We start from the raw sequence: 19,159 nt of genomic DNA, 5'->3' as shown, positions 1-19,159 counted from the left end.
TCATTGATGGCACACAGGTGGTAGGGTCTACATTTTGCATGAACAATGTGAATCCATGTACCCAGCCTGCCTTGTGTCCGTAATCCAGGTTGGCAGTAGATAGGGAGATTTATAGCATGACTGGGCAGCTGACAAGCCTGCAGGAATTATGTGATGCAATCACTTCAGCAGGACCAGAAAGGAATGTTTCCAGCTTCCTGTGGAATCCATGGCATGAATGATTCAAGTTGTTTTGAGTGAAAAGAGAGGCCCCACCCACCCAATATTTGTACAGCCTTCCTAGTGTATTGTTCAGTGAGTGTTTGCTTGCCTAATTTACATAAAGTACAAATTGATATAGGTATCTACACAGGCCACAAACCAGCCTTGTGGTAACCAATTCATGCGCTTAATGTTTTGCTGTAGTGTTTTAAGACTGAAAGAGCTAGAAGAGGATTCCTGCCAATATGAAGTGAAAGAGGAATTCGGCATTTTAGCCATGAGAGACCATACGGTAAGACTATTATCAATAGTGTGTCTAATAAATATTACATAATATCATTTTGTTTTTATTTAACGTGTACCTGAGATGTAATAAAAGAAGAAATATATATACCCGGGTGCTTCCTCCAGCCCCGCTCAGGCTGCTTGGTCTCTCGCTAACCTCTTTCGCCGCCTGGATCCTGCGCTATGGGTCCTGGTAATTCGGCCAGTCGGCCCAGGTGCAGTCCGGCCACACGCGCTCCCCATCGCAATCCCATAGCCGGGAGAGTCATGCGCAGGTGCACATGTGGCCGACCAGCCAAATTATTGGGACCCATAGCAAGTGAAGGAGAAAGGCGAGGGACCGAGCAGGCTGAGGGGGGCTCAGCCACCTAGGCAAAGCATCACTGGGAGGGTGGGGCTACATACCAGTATACAGCAATAAACAGATTGAGGAAGTGTTTCTGATGTTGATACCAGGATAATAGTTGGTATCCTAAGCGCTCTGAGTCCTATTGGAGAAAAGCGCTATAGAAATGTTATTGTATTGTGTGTGTATATATATATGTATATATATATATATATATATATATATATATATATATATATATATATATATATATATATATATATATATATATATATATATATATATATATATATATATATATATATTATCCTGAATAATTTACTGGATTCTATTTAATGTCACTGGACTTCCTCTTTAACTACTATAGCACAACCAGATTAATTTTTCAGGTATTTTTGTTATCCTCTTTAAAGCGAATGTCTAGTGATATTTATTGTTGTTTTTGTTTTAGTATTTTGTACTAAATAATAATTCCACCTGCCTATTTAACTGGCATACTTTATAAGTACCAGAAAAGCCTATATAAGGTGGCCCCATAGAGAAGGTAGTGCCAAGTAGGCAGCCGTCAAGTGTGGGGACTTTATTTTTATAATGTTAAAAAACTTGCGTACATCATCAGTAAAGCAACACTCTTTTCCTTACAAACTGCTAAAAGGTGGAAAGAGTGGGGTCCAGCAGCAGTGCACAATGAATGACATAAGCAAATCCCCCAACACAGTTAAATTACAAAAGTGTGACATTAAAGTCAACTGGAACTGTAAAAAAAAAAAAAAAAAAAAAAAAAATCAGCCAGATACTCACCTAAGGGGAGGGAAGGCTCTGAGTCCTATAGAGCCTTCCCACTCCTCTCATGGTCCCCTCGTTTAAGCAGCAGCTCTCCCGTTTGAATCTCCTGCTGCAGGGGACTTCCGAAGTCTTTGGGAGCCAGAGTGCTTTGGAAGACAGGTGGCTCGATGCTGCACCTGCGTGAGCACATGAGACAGAGCCGTCTGTTTTCGTGAGCACTCGGGCTCCCAAAGACTTCCGATGGCCCCTGCGGCAGCAGCAGGGGTCGAGTGGGGCGTGGACGCAGGTGGACGACGTTCACTTGCTTTTTTCAGAGGGTGGACGCCGTCCACTCTGGCATGTGTGGAGGGAGAGAGCGCAGTGGAAGGAGAGCTGTGAGCAGCGGTGGGGAAGGGGGGGCCATCTCCCCCCTCCTTCCCTCACCTTGGGGTTCTCCATCCCCCCATCTCCCCTCCAACACCAACGTACGCTCGGCTGTCAGTGGGCGGGAGTCGAAACTTACCTCACTCTCTCGTTCCAAACGCTGAGTAAGTAGTAATGTCCGGTTCATTTGATCCGATTCTTTCCTGTATGTTGAGTGATCCGGTTCATCACACTGAACTAAATCAGTTCAGTGGATGAGACAGGAACTGCAGCTGAACACTGCAGCTGCAGTTCCTGTCTCCTCCACTGAACTGATTTGGTTCAGTATGATGAGCTGGATCACGCAACTCACAGGAAAGAACCGTCTCAAATGAACCGGACATTACTACTTACCCGGCTTACCCGGAAGGAAGAGGTAAGTCAAACTGCTGTCAGGCTCCCACAATTTTAGTTCTGGACTGGAGGGGGAGAGGGAGGAAGGGGGAGCCCTGAGGGGAGGAGACGACATTCCCCGCTGTGCCCACCAATCCCTCCTCTCTGTGCTGCCTCCCCTCCTTGTGGGGACATCTGGCTACCTATTCTGGGGGCACCTATAGACCTGGCTACATATACTGAGCACATCTATACACCTGGTCACCTTTTTTGGGGACATCTATACACCTGGCTACCTATTTCTGGGACATATACTCCTGCCTACATATACTGGGGACTACTATACCCCCGACTACATATACTGTGGACATATACCCCTGGCTACATATACTGGGCACATATACCCCTGACTACATATACTGTGGACATATACCCCTGACTAAATATACTGGGCACATATACCCCTGGCTACATATACTGGGCACATATACCCCTGGCTACATATACTGGGCACATATACCCCTGACTACATATACTGGGGACATATACCCCTGGCTACATATACTGGGCACATATACCCCTGGCTACATATACTGGGCACATATACCTCTGACTACATATACTGGGCACATATACCCCTGACTACATATACTGGGGACTACTATACTCCTGACTACATATACTGGGCACCTATACCCCTGGCTACATATACTGGACACCTATACCTCTGGCTACATATACTGGGGACTACTAAACCCCTGACTACATATACTGGGCACATATACCTCTGGCTACATATACTGGGGACTACTATACTCATGGCTACTTATACTGGGGACACTTATAGACCTGGCTACCTATGCTGGGGGTACCTACTTTGGGGGAACTGCTGTCAGATTATGTGCATTTTTGTGGAACCGCTGTTATGTATTTTGGGGAACAGCTGCCAGATTATGTGTATGTTAAGGGAACGGCTGCTGCCAGATTACGTGTATTTTGAAGAATTGCTGCCAGATTGTGTATGTTTGGGGGATCACTGCTGCCTGATTACGTGTATTTTGGGGAACTGCTGCCAGATTGTGTATGTTTGGGGGACCACTGCTGCCAGATTACATGTATTTTGGGTGTTATGTGTATTTTGGGTGAATCACTGCCAGGTTTTGCGTATTTTGGGGAACTGCTTCCAAATTATGTGTATGTTGGGGGAACTGCTGCTGCGACATTGTCTATTTTGGAGGAACCACTGCCATATTATCTGTGTTTTGGAGGAACTTCTACCAGATTATGTGTCTTTTCGGTGAAATGCTGTCAGATTACATCTATTTTTGGGGGATACACTATGGCAGAGCTCAAACTTCCCTGGCAGACCTTTTAAATCACTGCTAAGGTCATGTATATTTGGCCCCACCCATGGCCACGCCCACATCATGTTTGACTACGCCCATTTTTTGGCGCAGGGGTTTTTAGGGTGAGTCCACTCACCTCTTTTTCCAGGAATAGACCCCTGGGCAGCAGAAAGCAGTATTTGACCAATTTGTTTAAATACTGCTACCAGGGAAGCCAGCGCTGGAACGAGGGGACCGTGAGGAGAATGGGAAGGCTCTATAGGACTCAGAGCCTTTTCTCTTTTTATGTCTGGCTGATTATTTTTTCACAGTTCCCACTGAATTTATTTTGGTTGTTTTTAATACGTTGTGATTCCCCATCTGAACTTACGTGTGGGGAGGGTAACTTAGTACTGAAACTATATGATCAGCTGCAAGACAAATAGACTTCACTTCATTTTTCGACTTATTTTAAAGTCACTGTAATTTCATGTTACAAAATCTGTGAAAACCCAACAGTTTTTTCGTTTGGAAAAACGTGTCCTGATTATGCAGTAGTGATTTTTTTTTTCATCAGAGCCCAGCCCCTATAGACTGATGAGAAATCAGTGGCGTGGACCACATGGCAGAGGTAGGAATGCACCTGATCTGCCCAGGCAAAACCACGCCTCCCCCCAGGGAATTTACAATCTATGAAAATAGACTCCTCCCTGTAAGTCTGTTGAAGGGAAAGTGGGGTGTTTATCTGGACAAAGCAGGTGCACACTTATCCCTGCCAAGTGGGCTTGGTTACTGCAGTGACCATGTGGCACCCTGTCAGCACCGGGGGCGGGCCTCTGGTGGACGAGGGAGACTGAGGAAGTCACAACTCACCTAAAGGTCAGGACAGATAGCCTTCAATAACAAGTGGCTAGAATATAACATTATATGCATTGTACACACAAACAGTTCCCATAATTCATGCATGTTTAGAAGGACTGAACTGGCGATTTATGTGTGTATTTTTTTTCATAGGTGAATAATCTGGTTACTGTGACGGCATCTGGAAGGCTGGTGAAGAGGCGTTATGAAAAACTAGATGATGATCCAGAGCAAGAGGTACACACTAGGGGAATATGCCCACGCTCTGGCTAGAGGAGTTATGAATAGTAGATGTGCACACAGCAGCCAAGTAACCTGGTGTCCAGTGGCGCAGCTAAGGCGCTATAGGCTTTAGTGCAAATTTTACATTAACCCCCCCAAGCACTCTATACATCCACAATTGATACAGTGCACCAAAACCTGCCAGGGACGACCACAGTGTCATAGGTTCAAGAAGAGAATGAGGAACAGTTTGTTAATGATTACCACTATTCAATGCATCTATAGAAGTGATTAATACCAGCACATGACCAATTAAGAGCTAATACTGCGGTTGAGGGAGGGCCAATGATACTTTCAAGAGTTGCCAAAAATGAGGCTGAATAGCTCACTACCATCACTGCAGACTTTGAGAACATTTACTGTAATGCAATGTCAGAACTTCAAGACCATAGCCACACCTTCGCCCACCCCATCTGATCATAGGCCGGCCTCTGCACCAATGCAGAGACTTGAATATGGTCAGCTGATGTGTAGTGTTAAGGTTCCAAACCAGGTTCCCTTATTTGGAAACCTGCATAATGCCATGGACAGCAGTTGAGCACCATTACGAGTGGAGAGAGTCACCGAGTTGTATTCCTTGTCGCACCTCACGATGCTTTCCAAGCCCGATGAAGGGAGCACCGGAGTCACGTGAAGCAAGACGTGGAATGCAACTCCATGACTGATGTATATATTGCAGCCAAAGCCAGAAGTCGGCCAAAGTGGGAACTGGCCAGCCAATTCTCAAAATGGCCAATTTAGTTGTAACATCACTGGCCAAAGTCTATGTATATATTACAGCCAAGGCCTGAAGTCGGCCAAAGTGGGAACTGGCCAGCCAATTCTCAAAATGGCCAATTTAGTTGTAACATCACCAGCCAAAGTCTAATGTGTAAAATGGCTTTCCTGCCATTTCAGTAGTTGCCTGGTGTTGTGTCACTTTCTTGAACATGACAGAATCTGGAGAGGTGGGAAAGTTAGGGTTAGGCAGAGAAGAGGGGGAGGTTAGTGATCGGCACAGAAGAGGGGAGGTTAGTGTTAGGCACAGGTAAGTGGAGGTAAATTTTAAGCAAAGACGAGGATAGGTTAGTGTTAGATTGAAGAGAGTGAAGATTAGTGTTAGGCACTAGAGAGGTGAAGGTTAGTGTTTGACTTAGGCCTGCAGGTCACACATTTGGAAGAAAACTCTTTTTTTTGGTCACCTTACCAGCAAGATACTATGTTTCTCTTATATCTGACCTTGGCCACATCTCCTGGCCACTTCCCACGTTGGCCGGCCAATTTGGGAACTAGCCACGCTTCTTGCTTTTTATATACATTTATGTAAATATATGTATTTTTCTACCTCACTCTACTGTTTTCTACTCTAATCTTTATTCCCATCCTTCAAACTGATATACTTATTTTGAAATGTTAATTTGATGGAAAACGAATGATGATGATAGAAAAGACCAGTGTTGTTTGAATCACAAAACTTTCTTGTGCTTTGACTGAGGGTGTGGCAGGGCTGTGGTTAGAGGTGTGGGAGGTGTGTCTTAACTCTTTCCGATCTAAAAAAGTTGGGAGGCGATTGGTGGGAACTAAAAATAGATTTGGGAAATGCTGGACAAAATCTATATACACCAAACTTTTTGATAGTATAGAGCTGTAGTGGATCAGTAATTTTCTACTTTTCATATGCCTCTTTAACCTCTGTAGTGGTTACTCCGAGTCAGGCTTGGGCCGGAATTCCGCAGCTTAGATCGGTAACCTCAAGCATGACTCGTGGTAGCCGCCGGAAGGCTTATGCAGAGTCTTTGTGCAGTAGGTGATTGCAACTCACCTCCCCCGTGATTCAGACACTGGCAACCATTCTTCTTCCAGTCCTCAGAGGCTCTTGATCCCTCTGGTGAGATTGCCGCTTGTCATCATGATGACAGATGGCAATCTCACTCCAGAGGTGGTGAGTAATCTGCAGGGATCCCGCAGATTTAGCTACCGGTATGATTTATTTTTTTTCCCGCTTTTAGGGTCCAAAATCTTGTGAAAAAATTGCACCGCTTTTAGACCCTAAAATCCAGAAGTAATCATACCGCTAGGGAGGTTAATCACTGTCTTTAGAAAGACAGTCCATGACACTTGTACTCTTGTTTTAGAGTGAGTCTAATTGAACAGCAATGGAGTGTGATAAGTAGCTGATTGCAAAGTTCTCTTCCACTTTTCTCATTGTGCTGCTGCCCATGCCAGACGTTCAAGGCTGTTGTCTATGAAGATGAGCTGGACCTGCTGTCCGTGGTGGCCGTGACCCAGACAGATTGTGATGGGAAGGCACATGTGGGCTTGCACTGCAATGACACTGGAAGAATGCTGAAGAAGATTGTTTTGCAGGAATCATGGGATGTGGTAAGAGACAAGCACCTACAACCATAGTAATCATAACTGTAACTGAGTGTTAGTACCCCTATCTGTTTCCCCATAAAGCCTCTGTCAGGCTTGCCTGGTCAATTACTATAGGTTGGGCTGTATGCCCATATGACTGACCTATAGCCCAGCCCATAACAACTGCGCAAAACCCCTACCTAGTACATTTCTACAATACCCTGCAGGTAGATGTAGCATACAGGCCAACAGATAGCATTCACCAAACAAAGCAGTAAGAGTAATACAATGCACAGTATACTCAGATATATAATCACCTGAGCCCTGGGGTTGGAGGCAGTCCAGATGATAGGCAGGTGATGACAGGCAGGGAAAAACAAAAGTTTGCTTTCTTAAAACAGAAAGAATTTGCGATAATTCAGGTTGGAGTCAGCTTGAGATGTCTCCCAGTGCATCACTGCTGAATATATGCAAATTAACCATTGTTAGCATTTTAGTAAGGGGGCTTTTAGGACCATTGTAGCCCCTCACACACTCCAATGAGTTCTGGTTCACCATGAGCTTGCTTGGTTAGTTTGTACGACAGGCAGGGAAGGGAAGGCTGTAGGCAGTTCAAACACTTTACAGATAACGTGGTCAATTCAATCCGAAGTCAGTCCAGGCAGAGCTGATGGGAAGTCCAGTAACTTAGCAGAGGTCGGTAACAGGCAATCCAATCAGTGAGCGTGGTCACGAACAAGCGGAGGTCGGAAACAGGAAATCAATCTGGAAATAAGCTTGATCAAGATACAGGCAAAATCGGCAATAGAGATCAAAGCAATTAGTGAGCGCATACACAGCACAAGCCAAAGCTAAATGCTATCATGGGGCGCTCAGTAAACTTAAATACAAGGACCAACCAATCAGAAGCAACAGAACTGAAAGCAACCAATAGATACTCAGCGTGTCAGCTAATGAGCTGACATGCAACACACACACACACACACACACACACACACACACACACACACACACACACACACACACACTCACACACTCACACACTCACACACTCACACACTCACACACTCTCACACTGTTTACATCGGCGGAGGGCGCACTGAGAACGCGTCCTCTGCCTGTCTAATGAGAGCTGCGCAGCCTCCAGCGCTCCAGTGGAGTCAGCGGCTTGCCGAGGCCCGAAAGTCAGAGCTGCAGCTCGGGTCTCGGCATTCCGCATCTGACGTGCGCCGGCGGCGCTTACATCCTCACAAAAAAGTAAATTGGACCTCCTGTCTTGGATATGTGGATAAAAAGGTCTGGCTACTGCACCCTAGTACCTCCCACTCTGTCATTTGCGAAAAGTAAGTAGTGTAATTTACTGTACAATTACACTCGTACGCAAACTAGGAAGTGGAGCTTTCAACCTGTGATGGTGGACAGTTTCTGCTGGCCAAGGATGTGGCTACATCTGTGGTCTTGGAATAAGTCTGTCTGGCCTTCTAAGCACCATCCTTGCCACCAAAGTTCACCATTGGAAACTGCAGCTCATGGCCTTCTTCTCAGCTTCTCTTCTGGCAGATGCATGATGACCTCATTTATTGTTTCAAGCTGTAAGGGCTGATCGGAATACACTCGACACAGTGAGCAGATCTCTGTGTGAATATCCTAGACAGGTCGGCTAATTTACTTTTTTTTAATGTCTTTTGGTAAGGGGAAAGGGGGGGGGGGGTGACAAACAGGGTAACTGCATTGCATGCAGAAGACCGGTATCCTTTTAAAGGGAACCTAACCAGAGAATGGTATGGATTTTTCCTTTTAAAATAATAGCAGTTGCCCGACTCTCTTGCTGAGCCTGCGTCTCTAATACTTTTAGCCACAGCCCCTGAACAAGCATGCAGATCAGGTGCTCTGACTGAAGTCAGACTGGATTAGCTACATGCTTGTTTCAGGTGTGTGATTCAGCCACTGCTGCAGCCAGAGAGATCAGCATGACTGACAAGCAACTGGTATTGTTTAAAAGGAAACATCCATATCCCTCTCAGTTTAGCTTCCCTTTAAGTATGAGGGAGAATCTAAATGTAAAGGCAACATAACCTATAATAGTGACTAAGCTCAAGAACACAATGGTTGTATCACTTCTCCACATTGTTCCTCAGCACTTTCTGACTCCTTCCTCAAGTGTCTTCATTCCTTAGGACATGAAGCAGCCCACACAAACCCAACTACTGTACATTGATAAACAATGGCGCTATCCTTCAGCAGAGCGTCCATGTTTGTTTGACCTCAGCTTCAATTACTTCGTCAATTAAACAGTACTGTTCTGAGCACCTTCCAAGTACCCATAAGCCATTGCAAACGTGTTGTATTTTATCAGCTTCTCTCCATTACGGTTACTGCATCATTTTCAAATTGCCTTTACATTTTGGTGCACATGCTTAATACTGAACCCAGCAGGGTACGTGTGGCAAAGGGATGAACACATAACATTGCAGCAGGAAAACCATCAATTACAGCTTTTAAGCAGCAGCATGAAGGCTTGTGGAAAGTAGATGGGAGAAACATCAGCTTCCAGCTTAGAGTAATAATGAACATAGTGAGCTAAGTAAGTGCAACAAGTACATAACATGCAGCCGGCCTGCTGATGTGCGCTGGAATAGCACACATTGCCCTGTAGCTTGGTAATGTTAGCACAGAGAGACCTCCTCCAGGGCCGATAAGTGCTAATGTTATAACCGTCTGATAAACCATGCTTGCTAATGAAAATTATATTTCCCTTTGCATCTAGTGTGACTTTTTGCTATAATCTATTTCTGATTATTATTTTTTTCCAATGTTGTTATTCCTTATCTTCATTTTTTTTTTATTACATGTAGAGATTTGTAGAATCTGCCTCATTTGACTAATCAATGACTGCTGAGCAAGGGTGCTCATACATTAGTCGATTTTGCGGGTGGATCAACATTCCAGTCCAATAATTTTTCTTTCGATTTCTGGCTGAAATTGGTCAAATGGATGGATTGTGCATGGCGAGAAATCTCGGTAGCAGGGCTCGATCAGTGATAATGATGTTTGATTTCCCAATGACTGACAGACCCCTGGCCATTGTCCCCCCCAAGTTTATGCCCCCCGCCCATGCCATGGGTGATGTTGAAGACTCACCTGTAAAGCCGGCAGCCCGGCACGACTCCTGGCCACCGATGTCAACACGAATCCCTTGTCCACGTGACACTGGCGCATGTAGTGGCGTCACTTCCTGAATGAGTCACGTGGTACAGTCACTCGCAGAGACACCAGACACAGGAGGCCAGGAGTTGCACCAGTGGGCAGGTGAGCCTTCAACACTCACCACAGCACGGGGGGACAATTTCCAGTAGATGTCATGCTGAAATTTATTGGAAATCTGTCTGGAGTGTATGGGCAGACAATAGATCCCTCTTTGATCAGATTCAATCAGAGAGATCTATCTAATGGTTGATCTGGTGGCAGATGGACTGGTGTATTGGCGCCTTTATAGTCTGAGCACCATAAAGAGTGCATTGTTTCCAATTATCCAGTCTTCTCTGGTGACTTTGCAATAAGAGATTGGTATAGTACAGTAGAACCATCCTACTGCTTATTATTACTTCACTTTCCCAAAAAAAAGAATTCTCACCAAATCGAAGTGGTCATACACAGATCAATAAAAAACACAAATTTCAAGATTGAATAGTATTTTCCACCAGATTCAATCAGTCATTTTTGCTAATTTTCTGGAAAAAACAAAACAAAAACAAGATTTGTGGATCCAAAAAATTATTGAATTTTATTGAATAATCATGAAAAGTATACAACTTGATTGTATTACATACCCAGACCTAGCCGGGCCACCAACACAACCTGAGAGATGAGATTTGTGTGAAGTCCTAAATGCCAGGATGATAATGTTGCCATGGTTTCTAGCGAGCCTAGTTAGAATATTATAATATATTATAAGGCTAATGCTGACGGTCAGGAAATAAAGATGTGTGGTTTTTTTTTTTTTGTCTTGCAGACGCACAGCCACGCTCTGGTATTTGATCGAGACACCTTAATACACATAGAGGAACGGCCCAACCACAACTTTTCATGCTATGTTTACAAAATGCACTGCGGTTCAGAGGAGTGAAACAGTGTTCAACATCATTTCTTAGTGTTTAAACCTATTATGCTCTATGATGGCACTTAGCTGTGTACTTTATTGCAATAAATATATATTTTTTGGACAGACTTGTGTCTATTATCTAAATCATTTTTGACTATTGTTTTCTTGTCTGACAGGGCTAACCTTTATAGACAGCTAAAACGCACGCACGCACATACATGCACATATCGACCCATATATATATATATTATTAACACACTGGAGGCGCACATTTGGCTGTAGGTTCGTTCTTAACCTGACTCTGTTCTTAAGTAGGAACACTGTGCCATCTCTGTCCCCCTCTGTCACCTCTGCTTTCTGTACCTGCTTTTATAATTTTAAATGCCATTTTAACTTTAAATGTTTTTAAAAATCGATTTTCTCAAACTACAAGTCCAATTTGAAATTTTTTGTTTTTGACTTGTTCCCACAGAATCACATAATCCATGCCGTTCGTATCGGCTGGTCGTTCGTAAGTCGGGGACTACCTGTATACCCACTCATTCACCACAGAGTGGTTTCAAAAGAAAAAAAGCAGTCACCATCTTTGCTTATAAGTGCCTGGTGGCAGAGGAGAGCAGTAGGCTCCAAAGGTGACATCCAAGGTAGAGCCAGTGGCATTTTTTTTTGGGGGGGGGGGGGCTGGGTAAAATTGTTAAAGCAGACCTGAAGTGTATTATAATAATACTTGTATAGAAACTTTTTCCTGTTGGACACAGAACGCTTGAGATCTGCAGCCACTAATGGTGCCCACCGTAGGCCAACCCGGAGCTTTAGGTTAGCGTTGCCCAAAGACTGCTTGCTGAATAGGAAAGTGGCTGCAGCTACAAAGGTGGTGTCTTAAAAGGAAACCTATGATGGTTAATAATGATGTATTTATACTAACCTGGGGCTTCCTTCAGCCACATGAGATGCGTGGGCTCCCTCACTGTCCTCCCAGGCCTCTCCATTCTCTGGCCAGATTACCGGCGGTGATAATGCGAGAACGGAGCCACAAGAGAAGAACAGGGATGGAGCCCTCGCACCTCATGGGACTGGAGGAGGCCCTAGGTAAGTATAAATATACCACTATTAACCATCTCCGGTACACTTAAACCAGTACACTATCCAGCCACACTGTCAACACCGGTACCGTAACAGAGGTTGTAACAGAGTATCATGAGCCATTCTTCACATACTTTATTTTCACAAAATCCATGTTTCCTTGGTTAGTCACTCCTCTCTCCTGGAAAAAGAACCTAGGACAGGCATGCCATGCTGAAGTCCATGTGGAGAAGGGGGATGGTTTGTCTTTTATCTGCAGGCTGCATGCCAGAAATTAAGCAGCTGCGTGCCCCCACATATCCGAATTGAGTAGATTACGTGATACCCAGTATTTAAACAGAAATTTGCCTCTAGATATTAGGATTAAATGTTGTTGTGCCTCAAGATATCAGAATTAAGCAGCAGTCACCACAGATGTCAGAAGTACAGGGAACCTGAAGTGAGAGGGATATGGAGGATGCCATATTCATTCCCTTATAAACAATGCCTTGTTTGCCTGGCTGACCGTCTGAGCTTTTAGCCAGTGGAGTGAGATCAGAGTCACAGCATCTTATATGCATGCTTAGTTTGGGAGAATAACTTGAAGTATTAGACCAGAAGCATCAGCACAGACATCAGGCACCTGGCATTATTAGATAATGAAGATGGCAGTCTCCCTATACCTCTTAATTCAGGTTCCTTTTAGGTAAGGGTGTGGCCTCCAGTATCAAAATTAAGCAGCCATATACCCCCAGATATCTGAAGTCATCTGTCAAATTCACCCAAATCATGATTCAGCAATCATATGCCCTTAGATACCAGAATTAAGCAGCCAGCCTGTCAGTCATGTCAGTGCCCCTCTCTTCTAATCATCCACAAGGGCCAGCGTACACTAAAGAACTTCTGAAAATACAAACTTGATCTTATTGAATTTTTCTTAAGAATTCTTGTTACAAAAAAAACAAACAAACACAACAACCAAAGTCCACCAATAATCTTGGTTCCACTGGATCAGAAAGGCTATTCTGTAGAATTAGAATAGACACCGACTCAATCTGGTTTGAGCTGTTTTGACCAAGCTTTTTAATGGACTTTCATTGTCGCATATTTAACAAGAATTCTGAAGAAAAATCCAATAATCAGAAGTACTTTGGAGTGTGCTGGTCCTTGTGGGTTGTTTGTATGTCTGGCCTGGTGCTCTGGATGGCAGACTGACCTTACACCTCTATTATTGGTTAGGGACTGTGGCCCAGAAGCCCTATGTTGTCTAGTGCAGTGTTTATCAACATTTTATAAGTGTGTACCCCTTTTAAAACCCTGTACTCATCGAGTACCCCCTATCATAGTAAACATGATCACAAGTACCCCTTGACAAATATATATTTAATCGTAGTACATGATAATTGGTTCTAAACAATGTGCAAGCATTTATTATTGCTTTTGATTTGCTAAAATACTAATTTGGTGTTGTTTAAATAAGAATTATAATTTTTCTAAATCTCTAAATTTGTTATTCTTGGTTAAGTATATCAAGCCCAAGTACCCCCTGGACCCATCAGAAGTACCCCCTGGGGTACGCGTACCGCATGTTGAGAACCTAGGGTCTAGTGCACCCCTGTTCTCACACATTCGTATCCCCTGTAAGACTAGTTAGTCTGATACAGTGACACTGCTGTAGGAAGCTTTGGAGGCAAACAATTCTACCACGCTTGTTCACTGGGGACAATGGGCTACATTTTTTGACACCTATTGTCAGAAAGGTAGTATGATTGGTGGATGGGGGTGTCTCTTGCAAGTGCTCAGTAGGCGTGGCCTGTCTGAGAGCAACTGTGCTTTTGCCTCTTAGCTAGCCTGTTGCAGAGGGGAGAAGGAATGCGAAGTGCTAACCACAGTATTCATCCTGCTAGTTGCAGAATGCTACCTTCCAATGCTGCCCCAGTTCTTTGCTTCGCCTGAATACAAAAATCAACTGCTGCATCAGAAGAGACAGCAGGGCAATGGTCATAGTAAGATCTGGTTCTTTTCCTAATCAAGAACTCTTAGATCAGGTCTAATTTAAAAGCACTTTTTTGGTCTAAATGCCCTTGTTTTTTTAAATTCAGTGCTAAGGATTTTCAATGTTAACAACCTCCTGCTTCGATGACTTCAGTTGCAATTTTCTTGGAGAGTGTAGTCATAGCTCCGCCCCTTGCAGAATGAAGGTGCCAAGCAGCCACACCCCCTCCACTAACTGTGTTTCTTCAAGTTTTGACCAAAGTTTGTAGTTCTATAGAAGTCTTCCTTCACTCATTTGGACACTTTGGTAAGCTGTCAGATGACGAACTTAGATCTGCTCCTGGAACTTTCTGTGCCACTCTGGTCCCACATCTGGTCTAATATAAAACATCTCTCTACATAAAACGTTATATTTTACTTGTTCCACATTCTAAAACCACATTTCTTGCATTGTAGCCCCTATGTCACTTGGTTATGCAACACAGTGTCAGACCTAGTATATTATTCCAGTAGTTACTATATTATGAAACCAGAAGAGACAAACACTTGGTGCCCACATCTGTTTCCTCTTCTCAGTCCTCTGGGGTCTTCCTATCAGCTGCTCCATCCAGGCATGCTTGTGGTTTCTTCTCTGGAATAAATGATCTCAGACTTTCAGGACTGCCTCACAATGATGTTGCAGAATGTACACATTAAATGCAAGTCAGATTTCCTCTAGGCTCATAGATCTGCTTTGTTGGTTTTTCCGATTCCTTAATGAAAGGCTTATTCCTGCTGACTTTGGGTTTTTCGTGTTGTTGGTCACTTGAAATACCCCTTGCCCCCCCCCTTCCTTTTAGGAAAGTATTTTCTATGCATGCAGTGGCGTAGCTAGAGATCATGGGGTCCCATAGCAAAGCTTTCATGGGGCCCTGAGATGCAGGCACTCTTGAGCAATGCTACCTACCCCTACCCTATGGATATGAGTTAACTGGACAATTTACATTCTTTGCAATCTACACCGCACATAGTCCATGGGTACTACCACTGAGACAAAGTCAGAGGGTGGAGGAGCACGAGAAAGTATTTAGTGAATACAAGTACCACTTGGGTCCCCTCTACTCTGGGGCCCCATAGTAGCTGCTATGGCTATTGCTACCGCCCTGTTTAAATGCATCTTAGCATTGATTGATTGATTGACTCAGACAGATGCAGAAGCGATTCCAACAGTTCTTGGATCTTGTTCCAACACTCACAGGGGTTAAAGGTTGCGCTCCTAGCACACCAGATGATGAGGGAAACAAATGTAAATAATATCACCAGTATTCCAAAGAAGGGGTGCGCTTGCTTAAAGAGATCACATTTATTCTCCACTTTACACTGGTTCCAACCAAGCAGCGTTCAAATCCAAAAGTCCTTATATCCATGAGCTAAGGAGATGGATCACCCTATAAGAGCAAACAGAACATAGCGCGATACTGTATAGATATATAACACCCTAGTGATCACTGCAGGACAAAAGCAGTAGTGCCTTCACCAGGAGAACACTTAGTGGGGTACACTTGATATGCTACCGTAGCGTCTCAGCCCTCCGTGTTCTCCTGGTGAAGGAACTACTGCTTTTGTCCTGCAGTGATCACTAGGGTGTCATATATCTATACAGTATCGTGCTATGTCCTGTTTGCTCTTATAGGGTGATCCATCTCCTTACCTCACGGATATAAGGACTTTTGGATTTGAGCGCTGCTTGGTTGGAATTAGTTCTTGTATCTTGATTATCACAGATTTAGCTACAGTAAATGCCATTTATTGTTGTGACGGTGCTTGGCAGGTAGACTGAATGGTTCTTTTCATTATCACACAGAAAGCTACAGAATTCCATAGCTGAGTGGACCCAATGCTGTATTTTACAGTTTCTATAAGCATTAAAGAATACCTGCATTTTCAGACAAAGTACAGGTATCCATGTGACTCCAGAACAGAGATAGGGACACCGAGAGCCAAATATAGTGTAGTATGTACTGGTGATATGGGGTGACGTTGGTAGAGGACATAAATATACTCACAAAGCAGGGTTACCGCAAAGGCAACCACTGTGAGGCTTTGTTCACATTATAAATCGCAAGCGTTGAGTGCTTTTGTGCGTGATTTTTTTCAAGCGATTCCCGGTGTTTTCTGAGCATTGAGCGATTTTGTGTAAGCGCTTTTGCTGAGCGATTGAGATTTTCACTTTCTGAAGTCAGTCAGGAAGTGAACTCTTTGACCCGGAAAAGAATAAATACAATGTATTTATTCTTAAAAGCGCTAGCGATTTCCCTATACCTTCCACTGAGCCAAAGCGCTCAGAAAATGTTTCACATGTGAACACTCTTATAGGAAATCATTGCACAAGCGCTTTAAGGGCCCTTTTCCACCAGCGCTGACTGAATTGCAAAAACGCAAACCGCTAGCGATTTTACAATCGCTACGGTTTGCTTTTTAACATAGGAATCGCGGTAGGTCATTTCCACTACCGCAATTCGTTTTTGCCGGGAATGCGAACGCGCGGCGGAGCGATATTTGCCACGATTTTGCTATGTAGTGCATAGCATAGCAAAATCGCGGCCGCGAACGCCGGGGAATCGCCGGTAATTGCGATTCAGCAATCGCTAGCGTTCAGCGTGAACGCTAGCGATTGCTAGTGGAAAAGGGCCCTTAGGGCAATTTTCAAAACCACCAGTACTTAGAAAAATCTGCAAACGCTCATAGGGCTTAATTCACAAAGCCGTGCTAACACAAGAAAGTAATGAGTGAATACATCAAGTACCACTTGGGTCCCCTCTGCTCCAGGGCCCCATAGTAGCTGCTATGGCTATTGCTACGGCCCTGTATAAATGCATCTTAGCATTGATTGATTGACTCAGACAGATCTTAGCATTGATTGATTGCATCTTAGCATTGATTGATTTACAGACAGGGTGGTAAGTTGTATGGCTCTACAGCGTGCTGTTAAAGCTGCAGAGCACTGAATTGTAAAAAATAGCCTGGTCACTAGGTGGGTATAAGCCTGAGGTCCTCAAGTGGTTATGTCTTGAATGGCTGGCTGCTCAGCGCAGTATGTCCGGAAGCTAGGTTGTGCGAGTTGCCCGGGTCGGCCAAAACAACAGGGATTGCGGCAGGAAAACGGTGAGTGACACAGGGGAACAGAAGGCATGGTGAGGATTGACTTATCCCACCTTACCCACAACATATGCCTATTTAACCAGCGTCCTTCAGCTCTGGTATCCTTTAAATTGAAAGTTCCTGACGAGTAGAATAAGGGAACCAGTTGAGATAAGGGCTTGAACTCGAGTCAGCTGTATTTCCTTCCAGCTTCCTTACCAGCCATTGCCGGTCTTCTGAATCTAGACAGCTGCTGGAGGTTAACCTTTGTGATCTATCTTTGGAAAAACATTGCCGCTGTGTGTACAGTATTTTTCTATACATTCTATTTCATATCTCCCAACATTTTGAGATAAGAAAGAGGGACACTTAGGCCACACTCCTGGCACACCCCTAATCACGCCCCTGCCACACCCCTAATCACGCCCCTGGCACACCCCTAATCACGCCCCTGCCACACCGTAAAGTGAACTCTTTGACCCGGAAAAGAATAAATACAATGTATTTATTCTTAAAAGCGCTAATACAATGTATTTATTCTTAAAAGCGCTAGCGATCTCCCTATACCTTCCACTGAGCCAAAGCGCTCAGAAAATGTTTCATATGTGAACACGCTTATAGGAAATCATTGCACAAGCGCTTTTAGGGCAATTTTCAAAACCACCAGTACTTAGAAAAATCTGCAAACGCTCATAGGGCTTAATTCACAAAGCCGTGCTAACACAAGAAAGTAATTAGTGAATACATCAAGTACCACTTGGGTCCCCTCTGCTCCAGGGCCCCATAGTAGCTGCTATGGCTATTGCTACGGCCCTGTATAAATGCATCTTAGCATTGATTGATTGACTCAGACAGATCTTAGCATTGATTGATTGCATCTTAGCATTGATTGACTGACAGACAGGCTGGTAAGTTGTATGGCTCTGCAGCGTGCTGTTAAAGCTGCAGAGCACTGAATTGTAAAAAATAGCCTGGTCACTAGGTGGGTATAAGCCTGAGGTCCTCAAGTGGTTAAGTCTTGAATGGCTGGCTGCTCAGCGCAGTATGTCCGGAAGCTAGGTTGTGCGAGTTGCCCGGGTCGGCCAAAACAACAGGGATTACTGCAGGAAAACGGTGAGTGACACAGGGGAACAGAAGGCATGGTGAGAATTGACTTATCCCACCCTACCCACAACATATGCCTATTTTACCAGAGTCCTTCAGCTCTGGTATCCTTTAAATTGAAAGTTCCTGACGAGTAGAATATGGGAACCAGTTGAGATAAGGGCTTGAACTCGAGTCAGCTGTATTTCCTTCCAGCTTCCTTACCAGCCATTGCCGGTCTTCTGAATCTAGACAGCTGCTGGATCACGCCCCTGCCACACCCCTAATCACGCCCCCTACACACTCCTAGTCACGCATACTATAAAGATTTCATAGGAAAAATATGTTGTTTTATAATTCAAACCACACTTATCCTTTCTATCCTGGTTCATTTTCCTTCATATTATCATTTGTAAATAAGAAATATATCAATTTAAAGGATATAAATAACATTTAGAGTATATTAAAGACAGTTTTTCAGTAGAAAAATACATATATTTACATATTTCTTTACATGAGTCCTGAAAGAGGGACAAATGAGCAAGAAGGAGGGACAGAGGGACAGGGTTCTCAAAGAGGGACTGTCCCTCCAAAAGAGGGACAGTTGGGAGCTATGCTATTTTATTGTCCTCTCCTGCA

The 19,159-nt window shown here is 44.0% G+C and overlaps 1 protein-coding gene across 4 annotated transcripts in view; it reads left to right on the top strand.

Annotated features, from left to right (window-relative positions):
• Nucleotides 1–11,385, top strand: part of DCAF17 (DDB1 and CUL4 associated factor 17) — a 67,113-nt gene extending 55,728 nt beyond the window's left edge. For 3 of the 4 annotated variants that reach the window (XM_068245530.1, XM_068245532.1, XM_068245531.1), the window contains exons 12-15: nt 406–493; nt 4,693–4,776; nt 7,027–7,182; nt 11,171–11,385. In XM_068245530.1, the coding sequence (XP_068101631.1) occupies nt 406–493; nt 4,693–4,776; nt 7,027–7,182; nt 11,171–11,284 (442 nt within the window). In that variant the 3' untranslated portion in view covers nt 11,285–11,385. The remainder of the gene's footprint in view (nt 1–405; nt 494–4,692; nt 4,777–7,026; nt 7,183–11,170) is intronic. The other variant, XM_068245533.1, reaches the window with a different exon arrangement.
• Nucleotides 11,386–19,159: the final 7,774 nt, after the last annotated feature.

The sequence above is a fragment of the Hyperolius riggenbachi genome, chromosome 7 (genome assembly GCF_040937935.1).
Source record: "Hyperolius riggenbachi isolate aHypRig1 chromosome 7, aHypRig1.pri, whole genome shotgun sequence".
Lineage (NCBI taxonomy): Eukaryota > Metazoa > Chordata > Amphibia > Anura > Hyperoliidae > Hyperolius > Hyperolius riggenbachi.
This window is presented reverse-complemented; position numbering and strand designations above follow the sequence as displayed.